This window comes from Hirundo rustica, chromosome 18 (assembly GCF_015227805.2).
Source record: "Hirundo rustica isolate bHirRus1 chromosome 18, bHirRus1.pri.v3, whole genome shotgun sequence".
NCBI lineage: Eukaryota > Metazoa > Chordata > Aves > Passeriformes > Hirundinidae > Hirundo > Hirundo rustica.
The window spans coordinates 584,861-609,232 of record NC_053467.1 but is presented as its reverse complement, the minus strand read 5'-3'; the positions used below and the strand labels follow the sequence as shown (position 1 = coordinate 609,232).

At 59.6% G+C, this 24,372-nt stretch overlaps 1 protein-coding gene across 4 annotated transcripts in view; it reads left to right on the top strand.

Moving 5' to 3' along the window:
- The first annotated feature begins 223 nt into the window (after positions 1-223).
- The window catches only part of PIK3R5 (phosphoinositide-3-kinase regulatory subunit 5), a 39,773-nt gene continuing 15,624 nt past the window's right edge, over positions 224-24,372 (top strand). For 2 of the 4 annotated variants that reach the window (XM_040081631.2, XM_040081627.2), the window contains exons 1-2: positions 11,120-11,415; positions 20,587-20,696. In XM_040081631.2, coding sequence (XP_039937565.1) covers positions 20,600-20,696 — 97 coding nt within the window. In that variant the 5' untranslated portion in view covers positions 11,120-11,415; positions 20,587-20,599. Of the gene's footprint in view, positions 306-11,119; positions 11,416-13,344; positions 13,438-20,586; positions 20,697-24,372 lie in introns of those variants that run through there. The other 2 variants (XM_040081628.2, XM_040081630.2) reach the window with 2 other exon arrangements.

The following is a 24,372-nucleotide window of genomic DNA, read 5'->3' as shown; positions in this document are numbered from 1 at the left end:
ATGAGGGGCTGGCTGAACGGCGGGGCGCTGGCAGCGAGGCCGGGACGGCTGGATGCAGGGAGGCGAGGACGAAGGGCTGGGCGGGCGGAGGAAGCGGGGGGCGGGAGGCAGGTACCGGGGCACGCCGGGGCGGGGCGGACGGCGCACATGTGCGGGGCGGACCCGCCGCCTGCCCCGCCTGCCCCGGTGCCGCCGGTGCCGCCCGGCGCGGAGCGGAGCGGAGCGGAGCCCGGCGAGAGCCCGGGGAGAGCCCGGCGGGGCCGGCCGAGGATGGGCACGGAGCCCCGGCGGCAGCCGCCCCGCAGGTGGGAGAGCCGGGAGGCGTGGGGAGAGACCGGGACCGGGGGACCGTGCGCACACTGTGACCGGGACCGAGGGGACCGTGCGCACACCGAGCCCGGGGTAACCGGGGCTGGGGGCTCCGTACACCCCGTGCACGTGGAGGAAGAGCTCCCTTGTATTCGCGGCGTGGGTTGGGGCGTTGGTGGGCACCGCCGTGCCCGGAGGGGCCGTGTCGTTTGCGGGGGGCTCGCTGTAAATGGGGTAATGGGTGGGGGACAGAAGCCGGTGTCGTGCGGGGGTACCGTGTAGCTGGGGTTTCTCTTGGGAGGGCTCCCCCGGGTTTCTCTTGGGAGGGCTCCCCCACACCGCGTCCCCCCCCGAGGTGCCCTTGCAGCCCGTGCCCGGCCGGGAGGAGCCGGTGTCGCCCGCGGGTGGGGACGGCCCGGCTGCCGTGACTCATTTGGGGACTCTGTGTTTGTTTTCCTCCGCGTGGCCCCACGGAGCTGCTGCTCGGGGCCAGGTGTGGGGCCCCTGCCCGCCCCCGGGGACCACCGTGCCGTGGCGGGGTCCCCGGGAAATCCCGGGGGCTCTCCGGTCCTGGCCCGGAGTTTTGGCAGGGCGGCGGTGACTCAGCCCCGGTCACTGCAACACGAGCGGGTCCCTTCAGGGACCCAAAGGTCACCGGCCTCCTGCTGCTCCCTCGGCTGGGTCTCCGCAGCCCCAGGGAAGGCTCTGCTTCGGCAACAGGATGTGGTTTGGGATGTGACAAGCGCGGCAGCGTCACCCCTCAGCACCGGGGGCTGGACACGCGCCAGCCCCGGGCTGTGCCCGGGCTCCTCTTGCAGCGGCCCGTGATAACTGTGGTGCCTCCAAGGAGCACCTTCCATCAGGTGCCTCTGTGGCCTCCCAGTGTCACCAGTGTCACCCAGGCAGTGCCCGGCCCCGGGCCACGCTCCCGCCTGCACCCAGAGGATGCTGAGCTGCTTTGGAGGGGTGAGCCTCGAGGGAGGAAAAGGTTGTGCTGATTCAAATCACTAACGAAAGCGGGAGAAAAGAGCTTTCAGCCCTTTGTTTTCATGTTTGTGCCAGCCCGGCCGCTGTCGCCCTGCACGTTAGCTTTGCTAGGCGCTGGTTTCGGGGCTCTGCTGCTCCCGGTGCAGCGAAACTGCTCCGGCAGCTGCGGGCTGCTGCTGCTCCTGCTGCTCGCCCTGATGCTGAACAGCTGCCATTTATTTTGTTCTCCCATTTAGGTCGATTTTCTAAATCTCGGTCTGCTGCAGACTCCAGGGATTATGCAGGATGTCAAGGCTTTCATTTCCCTGGCTGTCAGAAAGGTCCGTTGGTTTGGTGTTCGGGGTTTTTTTTTTTTTCTCTTCTTCAAAGCACAAACTTGGATGGAGTCGTGAAGTGTTTCCGAAACCCGGTTGCAAAGTGGTTTGGAGCCCTGAGTGCTGCTCAGATTAGAGCTCAAACACAGATAGGTGAGAGGATGAGGAGCCAGAGCCCGGCTGTGGTGGTGGCAGTGGTTCCATCCCTCGGCCGCGGTGGCTGCGGGAGGCCGGAGGGCTCAGGTGATGCCGGGGGAGCTCTGCAGCTTTCTGGAGGAAGAGCCAGGTGTGCTGCAGCGGGAGCGGGGATGTCAGCGTGCCCCGAGGGCAGCTGCAGCCTCGCCATGCGGTCCTGCTGAGCTGAGGAGGGGAGAGCTCGGTGCTCGGCCTTCCCTGGGGCTGTGGGGCCACCCCTGTCCTGCTCCCGGCAGCTCTGCACCCTTCCCTGGGGCTGTGGGGCCACCCCTGTCCTGCTCCCGGCAGCTCTGCACCCTTCCTTTGCTCTGTGGGGCCACTCCTGTCCTGCTCCCGGCAGCTCTGCACCCTTCCTTTGCTCTGTGGGGCCACCCCTGTCCTGCTCCCGGCAGCTCTGCACCCTTCCCTGGGGCTGTGGGGCCACCCCTGCCCTGCTCCCGGCAGCTCTGCACCCTTCCCTGGGGCTGTGGGGCCACCCCTGTCCTGCTCCCGGCAGCTCTGCACCCTTCCTTTGCTCTGTGGGGCCACTCCTGTCCTGCTCCCGGCAGTTCTGCACCCTTCCCTGGGGCTGTGGGGCCACCCCTGTCCTGCTCCCGGCAGCTCTGCAGCCGGCCCGGGGCTCAGGAAAGGGCGTGCGGCGTGTTGGAGGTGTCTCCTCAGAGGGAGGAGGTGGAGGGCTGGGTGAGGGCAGCCCCACAGCGCTGGGCTGTAGGAGGGTGCCGCTGGCTTCTCCCTCCTCCCCAGGGAGATCGGAGCATCCAGCTGGGACAGAAACCAAAACCGGCCCCCACTGCCTTTTTGCTGAAGGTGGAAATGAAGATGTGGGTTGTGCAGTGAGAAAGAAGAACCGAGAGCAGTGGGAAGTGTTGCTGGAGAGGAGCAGTGGCTGCTCCGGCAGGATGAGCCGCTCTGGCGGGGCGAGCTGCCCGTGCTGAGCAGCCCCAGGGCCGAGGGATGCCAAAATCAGTGCCCTGCCTCTGCTGGGGACCAGGGACACCCCACGGCAGGGAGGCCTTGCTGTGCTGCAGCTCACCTTGGGGTAGTTTCAACTTCTCATTTTTGGGTGCCTGCTGAGCACTGCAGGGCTGCCCAGATTTGCTTTATTGTTCTGCAAGTGGAAAATCGTGCCCGAGGGTGTCAGGGGAGAGCGCTCAGGTGAGTGCCCCAGGTGCTTTGAGCAACGGGAGGCTCCTTTTGCGTCTGAACTCCGCTCCCAGCGGCGCTTTGAGCTTCCAGGTGAAAGGATGGGGTGGAGGGATGAGGTTTTTACGGAAGCTCTGTCCCCCCAGCCCCCTGGGCATTGCACTGCTGCCAGGCAGGTCTGCCCTCATTGCAGCTCCGTGCTGGGAATGTCACTGCTTGCAGGAAAACGGGAGCTGTGGATGCAATCCCGGCTCTTTCCCTCCTCTCTCCTTTGCTCCCGCTTTCCTCAGAGGCTCGGGACTCTCCATCCTCGTCCCGGCTCTCATGCCCGGTGTCAGGACAGGGTCCCACCTCCCCAAAGCCACCATGGGGACTCCAGGTGACCTCTGCAACCCCGCCAGGGCTGCGACCACCTGGTGCTGGCTCAGGGTTCCTTGGTGACGGGGGTGTGACCCAAGGATCTTCCCGAGGATCCGGGGGTGCGGACAGGACCCGTCACCAGCGCTCGCTGCTGGCACCGAGCCCCGTCCGCGCCCTCCTGGGTGGGAGCCCGGGGGGCGGCCGCAGCCCCCCAGCGCCTTTCCCAGCGCGGAGACCGAGCCCCGCCGTCCCCGTCCCTCTGATCCCTCTTCGGCCGCCAATTAGCACGACGTGAGAACTCGTCTCCCCGCCGAGGCGCCCGTGTGACTCCTCAGATGCTTTAATTGCGGTGTTTTCGGCAGCCGGGGGCAGTGAAATGGTAATTGTTGTGATTGTGCGCCGGGCGGGAGCGGAGAGATGCGGCTCTTTGGCGAAGCCTAATTAGGAAATAGGGACACTGTTGGGAATGGCTCTGCGATGTGATTTTCCTAATGAAAGCCGCTGAATAGGCAGCCCCGTAATGAAGAACGGCCTCGCAAGGGCACTGCCAATTGCTCTTCTCTAGTGTTAATTTTGTATTTCCTCCCCATTGTTTCTAATACCCTCTTGGAAAAGCTTGAAGATAAAATGCTTTATTTCCTTGCGCCTCGTATCCTGTTTGGCAGGCGGCGATTGGAGCGTGTGCATCTGGAATACATGAGAGGCCAGGCAGGAGCTCCTTCAGGCTTGTTCAGCTCTGATTTCAAGCTCTGCCACTGGGGAGAGAGGAAAAAAAAAAAAAAACACAAAAAATCAACTTGAGCTGGCGGCTGGAGCAGCGGGAATGCTGGGCCGGGATGGCGGAGGCGCGGCGGGACGGGAGCTGGCTCTGTGCAGCCGGAGCACAGCGATGCTCCGGGAGCTCGGGGTGGGGTTTGGAGCCCGAGGCTGGGCTGGTTTCACCTCAGCCACCTTGAACCCGCAGGGGCTGGGAGCTCGCCCAGGTTCAGTCCCCGGGTTGGTGAGGCCGGGGCAGCTGTGGCTGAGCGCTCCCACCTGGGCTGCTCCTTCCCGGAACGCTCCGGGTGCCCGGGCCCGGCCTCCCCAGCTGCGGCGGCCAGGGAGAGGGACCGCACGTGTTTGGAGGCGGCAGATGTGAGCATCAGGCGCTGCCGGAGCTAAAGGCGAGGAGGAAAGCGCTCCCGGGCTGCGTGGGGTGGTGCCGCGGCGCTGTGACACTTGTCAGCGACAGTTATCACTGGCAATCATCAGTGACGGCTTTCAGTGACTCCGGGTGCCGCAAGGGCTCTGTTTGTGTTTGTGAGAGGTGGGGCGGGGGCTCGGCGTCCCCTCTGTCCCATCGCTCCGAATCCCCGCAGCGCTGGCGCTGAGAGCCGCTCGGATGCTCCCAGACCGGTGCCGGTTTTGGGGCGGGCTGCAGCAGGAGCGAGCAGAGCTGGCCCGAGCAGCCCGTGTGACGGGGACAGGGCACACGGGGCACCGTCCCCGCTCACGCCGCTCCCGGCGCTGCTGTGTCTGACCAGGAAGGGCTCAGCTTCGCCCCGATCTTGTGACTGCCCTAAGCGGCTGCCGGGGAAGGGGATTTGCCGTGATTGTATCCGGCCTCGGAGGGTTTCCCTGGCCGCTCCGGGTGTTTTCGCCCCCGTGGTGGCCGTGCGGGGCGGTGTGGATGGGGCGCGGCCGCCGTGGGCTCCCTTTGGGAAAGGCGCCGCTGCCCCGAGCTGCAGAAGTGTTTTTCGTCCCTTCCACAAAGGCCCATTCTTCGTTGTCTCAAATTAGGATGAAACGCTTCCCCTTTCAGCTGCTTCCCCCCTCGCGCTGTGTCTATTTAAACCCTCGGCCCAGAGGCTTCTCGGCAAACAAGCTCCCGTCCTTTCAGGTGGCGTTTCCCTTTTCTCATTGTTTCTGGCCGTCTGTACACGTGAAACTCCGCCAATGTTTCTTCACCCTCGCTGTCTTTGTGCTGACAAAGGCCACAAACGGGGACAGGGGAGCGTGCAGCTGCCCGGGGGAGCCACAGCAGCGCTCAGGTGTGCAGGCTTTGCAGCGGGAATGAGGGAATTCCAGCCTGGGAGAGATCCCTGCTGCTCCTCATCCAGCTGTGGGGATCCTGCCCGAGGCCTCCCTGGATCAATTAGCTGGGCTGCAATCAAGCTTAGCGTTCCCCAAGGGCTGCTCATTCGCCCGGGATTGTCCCCAGGCTGATCTGGTCTCACGCCAGGGGTGCTGCTCCCTTGGGGAGCTCCGGGCTGTGCAGGAATGGTTGCAAACCCATTTTATCACCCAGAGCCTGGAAACTCCACGGCCCTGAGCTGCCAGATCCCGGTGCCGGGTTCGGAAGCGGTGGAGGATATTGAGAGTTCAATGAGGTCCCACCTGCTCCAGGGCGGCTCCGCACAGGGCATGGGCATGAGGGTGATGCTTTAGGAGGAAGGGAGGAGCCTTTGGGCTGGGGTGTTCACGGTCAGTGCTCAGCCCCCAGGAGCAGGGCTGGGATGAAGGATGTCCCCTGTGGGGAGAAAAGCCCCTGTGCCAGGACGCTCCAGCCCATCCTGGGAGCAGCTGGAGGTTCCTGTGCTGAGCTTCCTGCTCCTGTGATGGGTGCCTGGGGGGTTTGGGGGCTTGCTCTGAGGTCAGGGCTGTGCCAGCCTCCCTGGAGGCTCTTCAGAGCTGGGCTGCCCTTGGTGTCACTTGTGGCTGTGGTGTCACCTTCACATCCAGTCCCTGAGCTGTGAGAGGGGATGGAGAGCCATGGACGGGTTCTTCGTGTGCAGAAGGGGGCACCTCTTGCCTTGTGCTCCCCATGGAATTTTGGGCTGCCGGGGATGGAGCTCTGGCTGTACAAGGCCAGCCCAAAGGATGGTTTTGCTTAGATTATGGCTTTTATAGTTTGATCAGCTATGGCTTTTGTAATTTCAGCTCAGGGCACGGATTGCCCTGGGGCTTGGACCTCTCTGACCCCAGTGGGACCATCCCAACGTCCCCAGTGGCAGCACCTTCCCTCTGTGCTGCCTGGCCCCCTTCACCTCGGCAGGTCTGGGGCTCGGGAACGGCCTCCAGCACTGCACCTGCCTCTTCCAGGGCTGGACACGGGGCTGGGAGCGGTTCAGGCTCTGTGCTCGTTGTTGTCCCTCACAAGGAGCCATGGGTGCTGCTGTGGATGTCTGAGGGTGCTCAGGGGATGGAGCTGCTGGGCTTGGCCTCTGCTGGACGGGTGCCCCCCTCTCCATTTGGGGGGTTCCTTTCTTCCCCTCGCTGTGATGGGGATGCCGGGTTGTGTGAGGGCTCACACCCTCCTGTCACATCTGTGAATTCCAGCTCTCGGCCTGAGGGCCATGGGGACCGGCCGTCATCTGTCCTCTGTGCTGCTGCAGCCAGAGGTGCTGGGAGTCAACTCAAGGGTTTGGGCAACCAAGCCAGGGACAGAAAAGGCTCCTGGGTTCCCAGCAGGGCCTCCACAATGGCAGGAAGCAACTTCTAAAGCTTCCTTTGGATACACAGGGCCTTGGGGGAAAGATTTACTTGCTTGTTTATGCTGGAAGTTAATCTGTTTAGTGGGTCTGGCATTGGAGCTCACAAAAAGCCCTCAGAAATGGTCACGCTGCTTGTTTGTAGGGCTTTGTCTCCCACTCACTTTGTTTCACAGCTGGAGGAGTTAAGCAGAGACAGAGCCAATTGAAATCTCACGTGTAAACTTGTTTTCCCCAAGGGCCAGAAGGAATCAGGACCAGCTCTCCCCTCCTGCGTCACCAGGGAGCTCCAAGGGGAAGGCAGCGGGGCGGGGATTGGGGTCCCCTGTGTGCCCCCTTGCTGGGGTGGTCCCTGACCCCGTTGAGGCTGGGAGAGGTTTTATTCAGCAGGTAAAACCCAGCAGCCCTCCCTGTGAGCCGGGGCAGCAGAGTGAGGAGCCACGGGCCGGCTGTGGGCAGCGAGAACCCTCGGGAAGGGTTTGGAGAGGCCAGGGAAGCGCCGGCCCGGTGGAGCACGCAGCGGGCCACGAGCGGCGCTCCCGGTCGGTGCTGCCCTGAGGGTGACAGTGCCACCCACACGGGACCTGGCTCAGTGCAGAGGGATTTTCCCCGGGATCCAGAGGAGGGCCCCGGACAGGGCAGCTGCTGTAGGACCTGTGGGGCGCAGGGCCGTGCCCTCCTGACCCAAACGCTTCCCTGGAGCAGCTTCCGCTGGCAGCAGGTCATGGGAGGAGCCCAGCTCCTGCTCTGCGTGGGCACAGACCCCGCAGGAGTGTCCCACTGGCCGTGGGGAGGGTCTCTGAGCACGGGAACAACCGGGGTTTCACCACCTTCACCCCAGGTGAGTGGCCACGGACCCCCCCACCCCCAGCAGGGACATCCCCCTGTGTCCTGGGGAGCGCTGGGAGCAGCCCCCGGCCACTCCCGTGTCCTTCAGCTCCTCCCCAGCAGGAGCAGCTTGGGCTGCTGCTCTGCTCTGGGAAACACATTTTCTTTCCTCTCTAAATTATGCACTTGAATATTTTTTAATTTCCTCCCCCCCAGTCTCTCCTGTGGCACAGGAACTCCTGTGCTGAGCTTCCACCATCCCTAGAGAGGACCCCTGGGGTTTCCACCACGCCCTGCTGGTGACACCCAACTCCTGCCAGGCTGTGACCACACCAGGCTGTCCCCAGCCTAAATCCTCTCAGGAATTTCACCTGGAGCCAGGAATTTCACCTGGGGCCAGGAATTGCCTGTGATGTTAGGGTGGAACTTCAGCCCTCGCTGTGGTGACAATGAGTGGTAGAGGCTAAAATTAACTCTTGCATCATGTGGCCAGGGTTTTTCAGAATTGCTGCCAGGAACAAGAGCATTTCCTCTCTGAAAACCCAACTATAAAACTGGGCTGCTCTTACTCACATCAGATCTGTGTCATTTCTGTTGGCCTTGGGGTTTTTGAGGAGGAAAGCAGAGGCCACTCTTACCCTGGCCGAGTTTTGCCAAACTCACCGAGCCCAGTGGGTGGGGAGGGGCTGGAGATGTCCTGGGGGGTCTCTCCACCCCCATGGATGTGTTGATTCCAGGCGGGGTTGGAGATGTTGCCGATTGCAGAGTTCTGTCGCTGGTGAGCGCAAGAGATGGGTTTGTCTCTGTGCTCCTGGGCAGAAAGCAGAGCCCAGGCTGCTGAAACCTGCCAGTCTTGGCCTGGGGGGTCTGAGGGAGAGGAAAAGCAGCACAGGGAGGAGCTGGATCCCCACCCAGCCGTTTGTTATTTTCAGGGAGTCCCCGTGAGTGTCGGGGTGCTCTTCACCCAAGGAATTCCCCGAGCTCTGTGGCTGCTGCTCTGCCCGAGGCAGTGCAGGGGAGGCTGGAAGGGCTCCTGGGGGACCCTCCTGGCCTGGGGACAAGGACCGTGTCCCACCTGCCACTCTGAGTCTGCTTGTTCTGCCTTCGAGGCCGTGGTCTCCTCACAGTAGCCTTTCTGTGGGAAGTTCCTCCCGTTCCCCACCTCCTGCACGCCGGGGCGCGTTTTCTCCCCAGCCTTCAATTTGAACATTGTCCTTCAGCATCTCTAGGAACGGGACTTTCGGAGTTCCCCTCAAAAGCCGTCTCCAAAAAGCGATAACAGCCCCGGGGCTGGCTGTGGCTGGCCAGGTGCTCCCCCAGGAGTCCATTCAGAGCCTGGTCCGACAGCTCAGTTCAGCTCAATCCTTGTCAAGATCCATAATTCGTGCGCCAGCAGCGGCAGTTCCCTGCTGCGGCTGGGGGTGAGCGTGGACTTCAATCCCCCCGGGGTTTCTCCCTCTCTGAGCAGCTGCGCTTTGGGGAGTTTTTGGAAGGGAACTGGGTTTTCCTGCTGAATCCTCTCCTCTGGTGGGGATGTCCTGCCCAGCAGCGATGGAACCTGAGCGATTCCCGCTCTGGGTCACTGCTCTGGGCCGCAGCTCCTCGTGTGCCCTGGAGCAGCGGGAGCTGTGGGCAGCCCTGCCCCAGCCTGACCCTTCCTTGCCAGGAATTTGCCCCCATGGGAGAGGAGAGGCTGGGCAGGCGTGGCCAGGCTATGAACCACCTCAGGAAAGACCTAAATGGCTCGGGAAGGTGAATCTGCCCCTCCGTGTGACCAACCAACATCCAGCTCTGTGAGTTTGGCTGTCCCTGAGGACTTGGTCCATCTGAGGAAATCGTTTTTCGGGGGGATGGGAGCCCTTCGAGGTGGCAGATCCCGTGTGGTGTTGTTCCCTCGGTGACTCCCAACCAGCTGGGAGTTCTGGATGTTGCGTTCTCACCGGGTGACTGTGGGATGCTCTCCCTGCTAATTAATGCCCTGTAATTCCAGCCCCCGTGGATATTCCCTCCGAAAATACCCCCAGGTGCCTCTCTGGCGATGAGCTACAGAAGGAACTTGTAAATAGTGAACCCGTTAAGGGCTGAGCCACTTTGAGGTGTGCTGGGGAAAGCTTCGGGTAGCGGGGCTTAGCCCCTTGGGGAAGGGGAGCTGGAGATCCTTGCCTTTAAACGGGGATGGAATTTCCATTGTGGCAGCAGAACTCCAGGCTGCAAGGAAAGGAGTGATGGCTGAGACTGGAAAGCAGCCCCCACTCTGAGCAGGTGGGGCAAACTCCGGTGACGGATGGTGGGAAGAGCCTCTCCTTCAGGTTTTGGGAGCAGCTGGTCAGGATGGAGCCGTCCTTTCAGCATCCGGCTCCATGAACACACCGGGGGGAGAGGCTCTGCCGCTCCCCAGCACCAGGCAGCTGCCTGCAGGGGCACTGACCCCGCAGAGGAGGAGGGAAGGCCCCAGGGTGGCCTGAGCCCAGCTTACCCACGCGTGCCATCGTTCAGGGAGCTCAGAGCCCTTGCTTGGCGCTGCAGCCGCTTTCCTGCGTGTCCCTGCCCAGCCCTCCGTGGGCACAGACACAGATCTGACAGCCTGGCGAGTGCCAGGGACAGCCTGGCCGTTTCTGACCAGGTCACTTCTGCCCGGGCTTCATTTCTGTAATTTCTTGCTCACGACTGTTGGGGTTCCTGGAAGCGCTTGCCCCAAACCAGGGCCCTGCGCGGCCGGAGCTGCCCCTCGGATGTGGCAGGAGCCTGAAATCCTCCTCCAGAGTAGGAAAGGGTGCCACAACTTCCCCCCGGCTCCCGGCACTTCTCCTTTTGGCGCAGCGCACGGGAGGTGGGGTAAGAAGATCTCCGAAATTGCGGAAGCGCGGGTGGCTCTTGGAAACCCTGTTCCGGGGAGGGGGATCCGCGTGGGGATGGGGTCAGGGTCAGCTCCTGGCCTGGGGCTTCCTCCTCACCAGGGAGGGGTGGGAAGGTCGGGAGAGCCAGAGGATGGGGCGCTGCAGGCCCTGCTCCTGGGAGTTACCTTCTCCCAGTTTCCCAGCCCTTGGGAATCACCGTGTCCTTGCTCGCCCGGGGTTGTTCTGGATCCCGTGGAATGCTGCTGGCTCCCAGGGGATGGTTCCCACTTTGTGATGGTTCCCTGGTGCTGCTGGGGAGGGAGAGCCCTCAGCCAGGTCCCGGCTGTGTTCCTGGGATGCTCTCGGCCCTTCCCACCCAGGCTGCCGGGGTGTGGGCTGGAATTTCCTTTGACCTCATTTGATTACCGAGCCCTGCGTGCCCGGCACCAGGGCAAAACATCCCGGGGAAAGGAGCTTATGCAAAAAACACCCAGAGCCAGTGAGTTCACAGAGACACACAGGACTTTCCAAGGTCACAGGACAGATTCTGAGCCTGGGAACAGCTCCCCAGGGCGGCTGAGGGGGAGCTGGACCCACGGGGGAGAGCAGCAGCGGTGTGGGACACGCTGTGGGTGGAGGTGGCTGGGGGACGTCACCTTGTCCCTGTGGGCTCTGGGGTCCCACAGCCTGGGCTCAGGGCTCCTGCTGCAGCCTTTGGGGGCTGGGGGGAGGCAGGAGGAGCGTCCCCAGCGAGGGGAGCAGCCCGAGCCCCCCGCTCAGCTCCCTGCTGGAGCACGGCGTTCTCCAGCTGCTCCGGGAGGAGGGGCTGGGGGAGAGGAGGTGCCACCACAGGGAAGTGTCTGTGAGGCTGGCAGCGGGCACGGGTGGAGTGGAGCGGTCCTGAGTGGCACAGGAGCTGCTGCAGCCCCTCTGGGCTCTCCCCACATCTCCAGGGTGGCCCCGACACCTTGGGTGAGTTTCCTTTTCCCTCAGCTTTTCTCCTGCCGGCGGCACAGAGGAGCAGCAGATCCACGGCTGGGGCCGGAGCCCATCTCCAGGTGGGATGGGATCGAGGGCCACGGTCAGCAGCAGTAAGGGACCAGGGCTGGATCCCTCTGATGTGGATTTAACCCCAAATCTCCCGGGCCCCTCAGAGCTGAGCCCTTCTCTGCCAGGTGATGCCTTGGGGTGGTCCTGGGTATGAGGGGCTCTCCCAGCTTGGGGGTTATCCCAAAGCTCCGTGGTTCAAAGGGTTTGCTGGGCTTTTTCCCTCCCCCAGCCCGATCCAATCTGCGCTTGCGATCAGCACTTTGAAGCCTTAATTGCGATTATGAATCTTCCTCTGTTCCCAGGTCTCCCCTAATTGGCTTCCTGTGCGAACTTCCAGGGCCGGTGAAAACAGAGCTGCTGTTTTTGTGAGGGAGCTGCTGGCGTGGGACTCCCGAGCCCAAATAAAGCCGGGCTCGGGCGGGCCGGGCGCTGCTGTGCCCAGATGCTCACAAGGGTGGCATTATATGGGACCTAAGCTGATTTACATGCTTGCATTTTCCAACTGCTAATCTAGTGGCATTATTTTTTTTTTTTTTTTTCTGTCCCTTTCCCCCCTCCTCTCCTTTTCTTTTCAGCCCCCTCTAATCTCCTGCTCTCCCTTGCCAGGTTCCCAGCTCCTTTGGCTGGAATAGGCCCCAGCTAAATCCTTTATCTGTCTGTTTGGCAGCCCCGGGTGCAGTAGTTAGCAAACCACTGACACTTTTCCTGGCTCATTAATTAGCTTTACTGAGCCGAGGGCTTGCTGCGGCAGCAAGAGCCTGGACGAGGCAGTTCTGTATTTTGTTTCTTGGAAATTTGGTGTTCAAAAAAAAAAAAAAAACCAAAAAACAAAACAACAACAAGCCAGTTCCAAGTCAGTTCTGGTCCCAGCGGTCAAATCCACAGCTCTGCTGCTGGGAACACGTGGGTTTCTCGTGTGCAGCTTTATTTCTGCAATTTGCTGCTGCCTGGGCAGCTCTGGCTGCGTGTCATTGTTTTGCTGCTCGCTTTGGGGATGGGTGGCCGGGTGCGGCGCCGGGCGCCCGTGGCAGGATGTCTTGGTTAAGGCGAGCGGTTCTTGTGGGTTACAAATAACCCCGGCGAAGTATTGGGATGTTTTTATGTATTATAAAAATGCCTTGTTTGTTTGGTTGGTTTTGGGTTTGGTTTGTTTGTTTTCGGGGTTTTGTTTGTTTGTTTGTTTGGGGTTTTTTTGTGTTTGTTTTGTTGTTGTTGTTTTGGTTTGGTTTTTTGTTTTGGTTTTTTGATTGCTTGTTTTTGTTTTGTTTTTGTTTTGGTTTTGTTTTTTTTTGGGCGTGTCCTGCTCTGCCAGCTTTGCCCGCCAGGTTTGTAAATGGGATTGGGAAGGCGATAAAAGCGAGAGGATGGAAGAAAATTCTGCTTCACCTTTACCTGCCACTGCTTGGCAGCTGAGGGACTGTGACGAGCAGGAGGGGAAACTGAGGCACGGGGGGTCTCACCCAACTCTGGGCTCTGGTTTTGGATTTGTGGCTCCCTCTGGGAGCGCTGGACAGCACCAGCTCCTGTTGCCTGGCTTTAGGGGCTGAGCAGCCCGGGAGGGTCCCGGAGCTGTGACCGAGAGCACTTTGCTCTTCACCCAGAGGGATTTGCCCCCCCAGAGCAGCAGCGAGTGTTTATCCAGCGCGGCCCCACCGCCGGGACAGCGAATTGCCGCTAATTGGCTGCCCCTAATAGCGCAGGGGCCAGGCCGGCTAATTAGCCGGGTCTTTACACCTCCCCGGTTCATTTGGAGAGCGCGGGATATTCCCGGAGGGAGCTGGATTCCCGGGAGGTGATCCCCCTCCACTCCCCGAGCCTCTTGATCCCTGCCGGAGGCTGCAGCTGGGAGCCCCCGGCCTCTGCTCGGGCAGAAAAACCTCGCGGCTCTTTGGAGTTCGCCTTCGGGGTTAAAAAGCGCAGGAATAACGTGAGGTCTCCCCGGAGGTAAGTGAGAAGGGGAGTGAGCGCTGCCAGCCCGGGAGCGCTGAGCTGGGAAGTCGGGATGCGCCCCCAGCCTCCCTCTGTGCTGTTTCTATTTTAAAATATTTAAATGTTTCAAAAAGCCCGTCCAGAACCAGCCCCGAGCTCCCGGCCGAATCCAGGTGTGAGCTGAGCTGTGAGCGCTGCAGGTTAAAATAGAAAAGGTGGGAAAGCTGAGACAGGATAATTCTGGTGACCGGATTTTATGGCAGCTCCGAGGGGGAAACGCTCGGGGTTCGGGGTGCCCTCGGGACCCCAGTGCCTCACCTCCAGCAGGGCCATCGCAGAGCTCAGGGGGAGCTGGGGGTTTGCGCTTTGCCGTGGGACTCTAGACCGGTGTGTGGAGCAAAATGTCTCCTTCGACCAGGAGAGACAAGTTTCATTTTTTCTGGCTTGATTTTTGCCTTTTGAATCACAGTCAAATGAGGGCAAACATTGTTTTGAAATGATGAGCTGCAAGGTTTCGTTCTGACTCCTTGTGACGCTCCACATCCCTCCTTGCACACCCTCTGATCCATTTCTTGACATCCTCTCCATTCACTGAGGAATTCCCTGACCTTAGAGCAGTTTCTTGGATTATTTTGTTCTTTCTGCCGAGTCTCTCGCAGCCCTGGTTTGGCTCCTCCTGTGCTTCAGTTTGCTGCTTTGGCTGCACAGCCTTGGGAAATCTCAATCCTAAATTTCAGGTCAAGCATCTCCGTTATCACCGAGGCTGCTCCAGGGACCCTGCCCCTGATATTTGGGATTTTTTCCTTTATTTCAGTGGGGCCTTTGCCTCCAAATGTCCCAAACAAAGGCAGTTACGCCTTGGAGCTGTTGTTGTTTGTTTGCACCTCTGGGATTTGGGGTTTTTTTGGCGTTCTCAGATCCTTCACCTCCCGAGCCCAGCCTTAAGCTCTGGCTGCGAATGTGAGTAACCTTGAGGCTGGGATTTGGGAAATCCCATTGAATAACTCCCCTCCGCAGCGGCACCAAGGGCTTGGATGGAGGCCTTTGAGCGGGGCTGACTCGTCTTAGGCTTTTCTGAGCCTCCTGTGGGTTTCCTGCTCTGAGCCCGGAGCCGCTCGGGGCTGTGCCGGGAGGGGCTGGGGCGATGAAACCACCGGTGATCCGCGAGCTCTGCTGCCTGAGCCCCGCAGCCTCTCCTCGCTGCAGCTCCGGCGCCTCCCCAGGCTCACCCCTCCCCTGGCCGTGCTCAGGGCGAGGGATTTGGGGCTTTTTGGGTGGCGTTGCTGGAGGTGACGCGGTGCTGAGCGCTGTGGGTGTCACACACGTGGTTGTGCTGTCCCCTGTCCCCTTCTCGCCCTCCTCGGGTCTCGCTGCCTCTCAGAGCTCACTGGGTTGGCCCTGCCCTGAGAGGGAAGCACCAGAGAGACCCTGAGAAAGAAAAGTCCATCCTGCCTGACGTGGGGTGAGGATTTGGGGTTTCTCCCCTGCCTGGCACCCAGGGCACACAGCTCTCCCCGTCTCCAGGTTTTAGCTGGGGTTCGATGCCTTAGGTGTGGCTTTGCTGGTTACACACACCCGATGACCAGGGGCTGCTCATCTCAGGCTGTTTCTGCCTTTCCTAGATGTCATTTTCCCCATTTTCATGGTGATGATCCGTTGCAGGGCGTTCTGAAGCTCTTCCCCAAGCTGGAGACCCTCTCCCTCTGACTGCAGACCTTTCTTTGTGCCCCATCCTGGTGCTGCGTGGCCGTGGTCAGCCTGGCAGCCAGGGCAGCAGCAGAGCTGACCACAAACGTGCATTTCGGGCTTGGCTTCCTCCCGGTGTGACAGGAATCCGTGTCCTGGCCGTGGAGTGACCGTGGCCACCGCTGTGCCCTCCCACGGAGCCACCGGCCTACGGCAGCGGGAACCGGGGGTTCATTTGGGCTTCTTTGCGCAAAGCAGCGCCTCGGGGCTGAGACCCGTGCTGGGCTCGCCCAGTCCAGCGCAGCCACGAGCTGGGTGATGCTGGGGGGGTTGCCTTTGGTGGGGAGGGGCAGGCAGGGCACGCTGCCCACCGTGGGTGCCCCTCACCGCAGCTGAGCAGCCCCGGGTACGCTCACAGAGCAGTGTCACTGTAGCTGGTGGCAGTCTGGGTGAATTTCAATTCCCTGGGCTGGGCTCATCCCCCTTCCTGCGCTGCTGCTGCCCAGGACACCCTGAGCCGCTGGCGCAGGGGGAGCAGGCAGCCAGCCCTGGGTGTAAAACCTGCGCTGCCCCTGCAGTGTCACCTCCTGTGAGCGCTGTTTGACACTCAGAGCGCTCCGAAACTGCTTTGCACGTTGGGTGCTTTCCCTGCCCCGTGGCGGGAGCCTCTCCTGCAGCCCGGTTCTCAGAGACAGCGAGAGCAGGGAGCGATCTCCGGCTCTGAGGGAGCTCTGCAGTTGTGGCTCTTCGAGGACTCTCCAGTTCTCACATTTTTGGTGTAAATGAGGCGTGGCAGTTGAGAAAAGCTGCGGGGGTAGGGCTTGGTCCTGTTCTTTCTCTCCAGGGAGCTGCCAGCCACCTCTCCTCTTGCCAAAACACCATTTCCCACCAATAACTCCGGGTTTAGCCTCCTCCTGTGAGCAGTGGGATGCCCTGTGTCATTCCTGCCCCTCAGCACCGTTATCCTGCAGGCACAGGCGCTCTTGGTACTCCAGAAGTAGATTTTCTTCTTGCGCCAGGAGTTCTATCTTCTGCTTTGAGACGAAATCACTGCCTGAAGCGCGCTTTGGGGGCGATTCTCTGAGCTGCTGCTCTGCTGCCTCTTCGCCTGTTGGCTCAGGGGCTGGGGCGAGGCTTTGCAGCCCCTCCTCGTCCCTTGGCGTGTCCTTGTCCCCAGCGCCACAGCGTCCCCGCTCAGTGGGACAGGGTTTGGGTGGCACAGCCTCCTCTGCAGACGCCCTGAGAGGATGTTTGTCAAACCAGCTGCCTCCTGGATGGCCTGGGACCTGCCTCGGTGTGGTTTGAGCGCACACCTTATCACCCTCATCTCTGCTCTGCGCGGAGCTCTGCCTGCCGGAGCCGCGCACCGAGGCTGAAGCTTTTCTTGAAAATCGCAGCTTTCTCCCCGCACTGCCCCGTGTTCTACAAAGGCTTCCTCCGGCTGCTCCCTCCCTCCCTCGCTCCGGGTTTCTATCTTTGGCTCCTGTGTGAGGTGGAGGGGAGGCAGTAAAATCTTGCAAGCAAACAGCTGAAACCCAAGATTTTCTTCTGTAATCTAAGAAAAACGGTTTCGCTGGAGGAGCAGGTCCCAGGCCCGTGCTGCTGCCCTGCCTGGCACAGCTCCACCTCCAGCTCTCCTCTGCAGTGAGGATGCATCTCCAGAGCTGCGGAGGATGGACGGGAGGAGGCACAAAGCTGAGGTGGAGCTCAGGGGAGCTGGTTGACCTTTCTGGGGAGCTTGTGTGAGAATCTTACCTTGAAAACCGCTCTGGGCAGGATTCTTTTTCTTTAAACCAAATTAAGTGATTTTTCCTTCAGGTGCAGCATCAGCCCAAGCTCCTGTTTCCTTCACCCTTGTCATGCTCCTTGTTCTGGACCCCCCAGTGCCCAAAGCCCTCCTGCAGCACGGATCCGGGTGCTGAGCCACGTCCTGGCACCAACCCAGGCGAGGCACCCAGTCCCTGCACCCAGCGCCCCCGAGCCCGGGCAGAGCTCAGAGCTGCTCCCCAGGGCCACGGGCTTTGTTTTTGCTCCGCTGTTTCCTGCCCGGGATGCTCGGGCTCAGAACAATCCGGGCAGGAAAGGGCCTTGTGCTGCCCCGAGGGTACCCGCAGGCTTTCCCCCCGCAGGATTCCCTCTGGAAAGGTTTTTGGCAGGTCCTGCCCTGCCCTCGGCGCCGCGGGGAGATGCTGCGGGGATTTGCCGCGGGAGGGGAGAGCTCAGCTGCGTCTGCCGGGGTTTGCTGGGCTGCAGGAGCGGATTTTGGAGCGTGTGCAGCCCCCAGGCTCGGGGGTTTGCTCTGCTGGGTCGCAGCAGTCCTGCAAGGGGGGATCTGATCCTCTTCGCTCCTTCGCTGCGGATCTTTGAGCCCTTCCCTCTGTTCTCGCCTCCTGCGGGCTGCCCTGCGCTCCGCCGCTGCAGAGGGAGCTCCGAGGAGTTACTGAGAGGGGACTCAGAAGGAGAGAAGGGATTATTTTCCTTGCTGGAGAGCAGCTCTGTGCCCTGTCCCAGCCGTGCCCCCCTGGCTGCCGAGGGGCCCCGTGCTGCTGGGCCTGGAGCAGCTCCTGAGCGGCAGGGAAAGGTCCCAGGGCTCTGAAGGCTCAGTGGAGCCCGGTGATCCCAGCTGAGTGGAAACTCCCTGCCAGGGGTCTGGGACACCCCAAGGGCTTCCCGTGACCTCTGGTGCTCTGGTGGCTTCACAGCTCAGCAGGAAAAGATTATTTTGTTGATGATTCTTTTTCATACTGTTCAAAGACTTCTTTTTTTTTTTCTTTTTTTTTTTTTTTTTTTTTCATTTTTAGAAACTTTTTTGCCTCAAGCAGGACGAGGGAAAATCTAAAAACTGGTGGTCAGCAAGTTCCCACTTCCCACCAAGGAAGTAAATGTTTACCGGTTTGGTGTTAATTAACAGAAACATTTAATTTGTCTGTTCACCTTTGCGACCCACAGGGATGAATGAAGCCTCTCAACTAAGCAATCTTGGATGGAAATTCCCCGAGGATCTGGCGCCCATGCAAGGACAATTTCCCAAATAATCTCGGGATGCTTCCCAAGCTGAGCTTTGGTGTGCTCGGCCTTTTCACACTCACTTTAATCACTGAGTGAGAAATCAGCTTTTTAAGAAAAACATTGGTTAGAACATCATTACAAATTAATTGTTATAAATTACCCTTTTGGGCGCTCACACCCTCAGAGGGGATGGGTTCAGCCTTGCCCTGAGCCCTGACGCCGGGAATTGTTTGGCATCTGTTGATAAATGGACAAAACCCTGAGGCCGATGGGTTTCTCTGAGGACTCTTAAACCAGATGTTGTCCCTGCAGTGTGGAGAGGGCTGTGCCTTCACTGGGGTGGGGTCACCTGGAGGTGCTCGACACCCTCATGGAAAGCAAAGCATTTTCCAAACCCCCGACGTCAGCACTCGCATTTCTTGGTGTTCTCAAGATGCTTAACAGGGCTCCTGAAAGTCAGATTACGTTCTCCAGAACAGTCCCCTGCCCCGTCATCGTGCTCAGCGTGGGTGGGTGGCAAGGAGGGGACAGCTGAGGGGACGACACAGCAGAAAAGTTTGCAAAGTTCGTGCTCCGGATGAAGCGGGGCTTTTCCCACGGAAAATGCTTCCCTAAGCACTGCCCTGGGAGGAGAGGAGGTTCAGGTTTATGTGTGTGGTCCATGGCACAGCAGGAAAAAACCACCCCAAGAGTGCCTTGTGTGGTTTGAAAGGAAAGAGCTTGGTGTGCTTTGTGGTGATATCTCGGTGTGTTTTATGGCAGCATCTTGGTGTGTTTTATGGCGATATCTTGGAGTGTTTTGTGGCAGTATCTAGGTGTGTTTTATGGTGATATCTCGGTGTGTTTTATGGTGATATCTTGGTGTGTTTTATGGAGGTCTCTTGGTGTGTTTTATGGAGATCTCTTGGTGTGTTTTATGGCGATGTCTTGGTGTATTTTGTGGTGATATCTCGGTGTGTTTTATGACAGTATCTTGGTGTGTTTTGTGGCAGTATCTTGGTGTGTTTTATGGAGATCTCTTGGTGTGTTTTATGGAGATCTCTTGGTGTGTTTTATGGCGATGTCTTGGTGTGTTTTATGGCGATATCTTGGAGTGTGTTGTGGTGATATCTTGGTGTGTTTTGTGGCAGTATCTTGGTGTGTTTTATGGAGATGTCTTGGTGTGTTTTATGGAGATGTCTTGGTGTGTTTTATGGAGATGTCTTGGTGTGTTTTATGGAGATCTCTTGGTGTGTTTTATGGAGATACCTTGGTGTGTTTTATGGTGATATCTTGGTGTGTTTTATGGTGATATCTTGGTGTGTTTTATGGTGGCATCTTGGTGTGTTTTATGATGATATCTCAGTGTGTTTTATGGCAGTATTTTGGTGTGTTTTATGGTGATATCTTGGTGTGTTTTGTGGCAGCATCTTGGTGTGTTTTATGGCAATATCTTGGTGTGTTTTATGGCAATTTCTCGGTGGGGTTTATGGCGATATCTTGGTGGGGTTTATGGCGATATCTTGGAGTGTTTTATGGCAGTATCTTGGGTGTATTTTTTTTTAAATTCCCTCCCTGCCGTGTGCTGGGACACGAGGGAAGGGGTGCTGGGGTGGTGTGGGGTGAGGAGCCCGTTCCCCTGCGAGGACTGAGCTGTTTTCTGAGCTGGCTGTTGCAGAGGTGTCTGTGAGTCACTCTGGGCTCTTACTCACCGCCTTTCTCCTGCCACGAGCCTGCCCCAGCTGCTGGGCTGCGATTTCCCCGCTCCTTCCCGCGGCTCCTCAGCGCTCCTCGTGCCAGGCGCAGGGCAGCGCGGCTGGGGTGGACCCGTGCCTTGGGAGAGGGGGACGCGTGCCCAGGGTCCCTGTGGGCCGCAGGGGAGGAGGGAATGTCCCTCTGGTCACCTCTGCTTGCTCCAGAGCCCCAGGGCATGGCGTTCTGTTCCTGGTGTCCCAGGTGGATGGATATGGACGGGGTGGGATCAGCCCTTCCTCCCCAGCACGTCTCTGCCAGCCAGGGTTGGGTCACACCAACTCTGGAGGAGAGCTGGGGCGTGACAGGGCCACAGCCACGATTTCACAATGTCCTGGTGTGCTGGGCTCACGTCCCCTCGGTGTTTTCCACCGTTGCCACAGGGGCACGGGGAGCTTTCCTTCACGTTGGCTCTGTGGCAGCAAGGCACGGCTCTGCAGCGTTCCCTGGCCACTTGGAGGGGGTTTGTGGCCACTGCCAGCGAACGCTGCAGCCGTGGAGGGCAATCCCTTGTTAACCGTGCTCCTCCTTTCCTCTCGAATTCAGGAGATGAGATGAATTAAAATGCAATCCCTTGTTAACCGTGCTCCTCCTTTCCTCTCGAATTCAGGAGATGAGATGAATTAAAATGCAATCCCTTGTTAACCGTGCTCCTCCTTTCCTCTCGAATTCAGGAGATGAGATGAATTAAAATGCAATCCCTCGTTAACTGTGCTCCTCCTTTCCTCTTGAATTCAGGAGATGAATTAAAATGCAGCACACCACGTGCACGGAGGACAGGATCTACCACGCGCTGGAAAGGTGCCTCCACGGGCTCAGCAGGGACGCTGTGTCCAGCAGATGGGCTGGTAGGTGACCTGTCAATTTAACCACGGCCTTCTCTGTGTGATCCACCTGGGCCCCTGGCTCTCACCCAGGGCTCTCTGGGTGCTGCTGGTGCTTCTCCCTCCCAGCGCTCAGAGTCAGGTCCAGCCTGGTCAGTCCTGGGACAGGAAGATGTCCCAGGACCCTGAGCAGGTCACGCCAGGTCTGGCCCGTGTCAGGACTCGCAGGGCAGTCGTGCGTGTTGCCAGCCACCCCTGAGCGAGCTGGGGAGAGGAGGAGGCTTTGTTGGGCGCCAGGAAAGGCTCCTTTGTGCAATCAGCCAGGGTGCTCAGGGCCCCCAGGGCAGGGCTCTGAGCTGTGCTGCATTGTCACACAGGCTCAGAGCTGTTGTTATCATTTAACCCCGGCTCAGATAGGCTCAGATCCCGCGGTGGCCATAAAGAGCTGAGCCTTGTTCGGGGGGCTGGGAGGGGATTGGGGCTGACGTGGTGAGGGCAGAGCAGAAACAACAGAAATAATTTCTGAATGTCACTCGGAGCGTTCCGCCTCGGAGCCGTGTCTGTGAGCTGTGACTAAATCACTGCCAAACCCTCCTGCGGATGAAAGAATCTGCGGGATGTCAGGTTCTGATTCCTTTTGGTCTGTGCAGTCCTTCCAACCCTTTCCGCTTTTCTTTTTCCCTGCAAGACCAACAGAGAGGTGCAGGCGGGATCCCACCTGCTGCCCGGTCCCAGAGGAATCCCTTTGCCACCCCCTCACAGCCACCGGGGCCGTGCCACTTCCCTGCCGTAACGTCACCTGGGGGCTCGCTTGGGGCAGCTCTGCCCGCGGTTCCCGTGTCCTTTTCCTCTCCCCTGCTCTGGGAAGCAGGCCCTGAAGTGTGTGACCCACATTGCCGGCTCCTGGAAGCCTGGAAGCGCGACCTCGTGCTTGGCACGGTGACAGCGCGTGGCCGGAGGAGCCCTGCGTGCCCAGAGCTCACCTCTGCTGTAATTACCATCAATCAGTCCCTGTGTCACTCACAGCTCCAGCCCCTCGGTGCTGCTCTTTGGCTTGGGGGAGCCCTCAGACAGCGTCTCCATGGCTTCTGCAGCTCATTAGCGAAGATTGGGGTGCGCAGGGCTGGGGGCCGCGCTGGGGGCAGCGCTGCTGAGTCCCCGGGGTCCCACCCCCAGTGGTTTCCCCTGGCTCCCAGCCCTCTTCCTGGGGCTCTCTGGGCTCTGGACCTGACATTCCTGGGAGGATTTTGGGCGTTTTGCACCTCAGAGCTCTCCGTCTCACCCAAAGGATTTGTGCTGTGCCAGGGATCTCCGGCGTGCCCTGGGTGGGTGTTGGTGGCTTTGCTGTGCCCCAGCCCCGGTGCTGCCGCCGGGGACCCCCAGGAGCCCCCCAGGGCTCTCGTGGAGTGTGGAGCTGTTGGCTGGCTGTGGTGACAGGAGGGATTCAGGGAAGGCAGAGCGCAGCGCCCACAGCCCAGGGCTGTCCCCTCCTGCCTCTCCAGAACGGAGCAGAGATGTTGTCACATCCTTCCCCAAGCTACAAATGACAGTTTCACTATTGCTGTTCGTGGCAGGGCTGATCCTCACCAGTCAGTGAATCCTTTCATCTTGCTCTTGGCAGGGCTGGAGCCTTCACCTTCCTCATTTTTCACTTCTGTTTCCCAATTTTTTGCTTTCCCCTATTTTTTTTCACCCTTTCCATACACCAAAATAACACACATGCCACGTCACAGCTTTTCGGGCTGAGGTCTTGCTGAATTTTGTCCATTTTTAAATCATCCAAAGCTTTGTTTTTCCGTGCTAGCTTTCTCACAAGGTTGCTCTGGAGAGGGTGAGTAATCGTTTCCAGCACATTGCTCCCCCTGAGTGAGGGATGAGGAGCTGAGGGCTGAGGTCAGCCAGGAGGAGTTGTGAGGGTTTGGCCATCCCACATTTACAGCCTGGATGAGCCCGTGGCCAGCTCAGCGGTGTAAATAGAAGATCTTTCTGCAGAACTTATCGGAGAAACCAAACAAAAATGAATTGTCTCTGACTCACAAAAATCCCCGTTAGAAAAGTGCTCGGAAGGAAAACCTCCTGGTGGAGGAACCACTTCAGTGCTGGCCCTGCTTTGCGCTGCAGGCAGGAGACCATGCTCAAGTTAGAGTGTGAAAAACAAGAAAAAATTTTTATTTCTTGCTGGTGAGTAGGAGGAAAAAAAAAAAAAAAAAAGAGAGAGAAAAGAGATTTTGGTGAAGGAGAGCCCAGGCTCCCTGAGCAGCCCCTGCTCAGGGCTTTGCTCTGCTCTTCCCCCAGAGGGAGGAGGATTTCCCTTGGCTCCCAGAGGCTCTGCCCTCCCGAAGGAGGTTTGTCTGTGGGTCACTGTCACGCTGGGTTTAGGCTAGTCGCGCTCGGTGGGGCGCTGGGTTACGCCCAGCTCAGTCCTGCCTTTGCCCCAGCTGGGGATGGGCTGTTCCTGGTTCTGCCTGCGCCGCTGGCAGATAAACCTGGCTCGTTCTGTGTCTGAAGGAGAAATAACTGGCGCTGGTTTGGTGGAGCCAGGCTGGGTGAGGGCAGGGGATGGCAGCAGCTCCTCGGCTGGGTGTCCCGGGCCTCTGGGGCAAATTCCTTGGATTTAGGGACTGGCAGGGGCAGTTCTGGTTTGTGCTGTTTGTTCAAGGTGCATCTTTATTGGTGATCTTGGCCCCTCCAGAGCCGTGGGCTGCTCTCCTCTCTGCTCCTCCCGGGGATCCTGCTCCTCACAGCTCCCAGGGATCCTGCTCCTTCTGAGGATCCTGCTTCTTCCAGCTCCCAGAGATCCTGCTCCTCCCGGGAATCCTGCTCCCCACAGCTCACAGATCCCGGGGATCCTGCTCCTCCTGGGGATCCTGCTCCTCCCAGGGATCCTGCTCCTCCCGGGGATCCTGTTCCTCCCGGGAATCCTGCTCCCCACAGCTCACAGATCCCGGGGATCCTGCTCCTCCCAGGGATCCTGTTCCTCCTGGGGATCCTGCTCCCCACAGCTCACAGATCCCAGGGAACCTGCTCCTCCTGCGGATCCTGCTCCCCACAGCTCACAGATCCCAGGGATCCTGCTCCCCACAGCTCACAGATCCCAGGGATCCTGCTCCTCCTGAGGATCCTGCTCCCCACAGCTCACAGATCCCAGGGATCCTGCTCCCCACACCTCACAGATCCCAGGGATCCTGCTCCTCCTGAGGATCCTGCTCCCCACCACTGGGCTCTCAGAGATTAAAGGATCTCAGACTGGTTTACATTGGGAGGGACCTCAAATCCCACCCAGTGCCACCCCTGCCATGGCAGGGACCCCTCCCACTGTCCCAGGCTGCTCCAGCCTGGCCTTGGACGTTCCAGGGATCCAGGGGCAGCCACAGCTGCTCTGGGCACCCTGTGCCAGGGCTCCCCACCTCACAGGGAGGACTTTTTGTCTCAATATCCCATCTAAATCTGCCTTCCTTCAGCTGCCCCCTTTTCCTGCCTCTCCACGCCAGTGTCCCCAGTCCCTCTCCCGCTCTCCCTGTAGCCCCTGGGAGAGGCTCTGCGGTAAATCCTCCTCCCAGCTGGGGCAGGGTGGGTTTTCCAAGGCACCACCCGAGTCCAGCAGCTCCTTGCTGAGGTCAGCAAAGCTCCCAGCAGCTCTGGGCACTCCTGCTGGGCCAGCTCTGCCCTGGCTCCCTGCCGCGTGCTGGGGCTTTCCCTG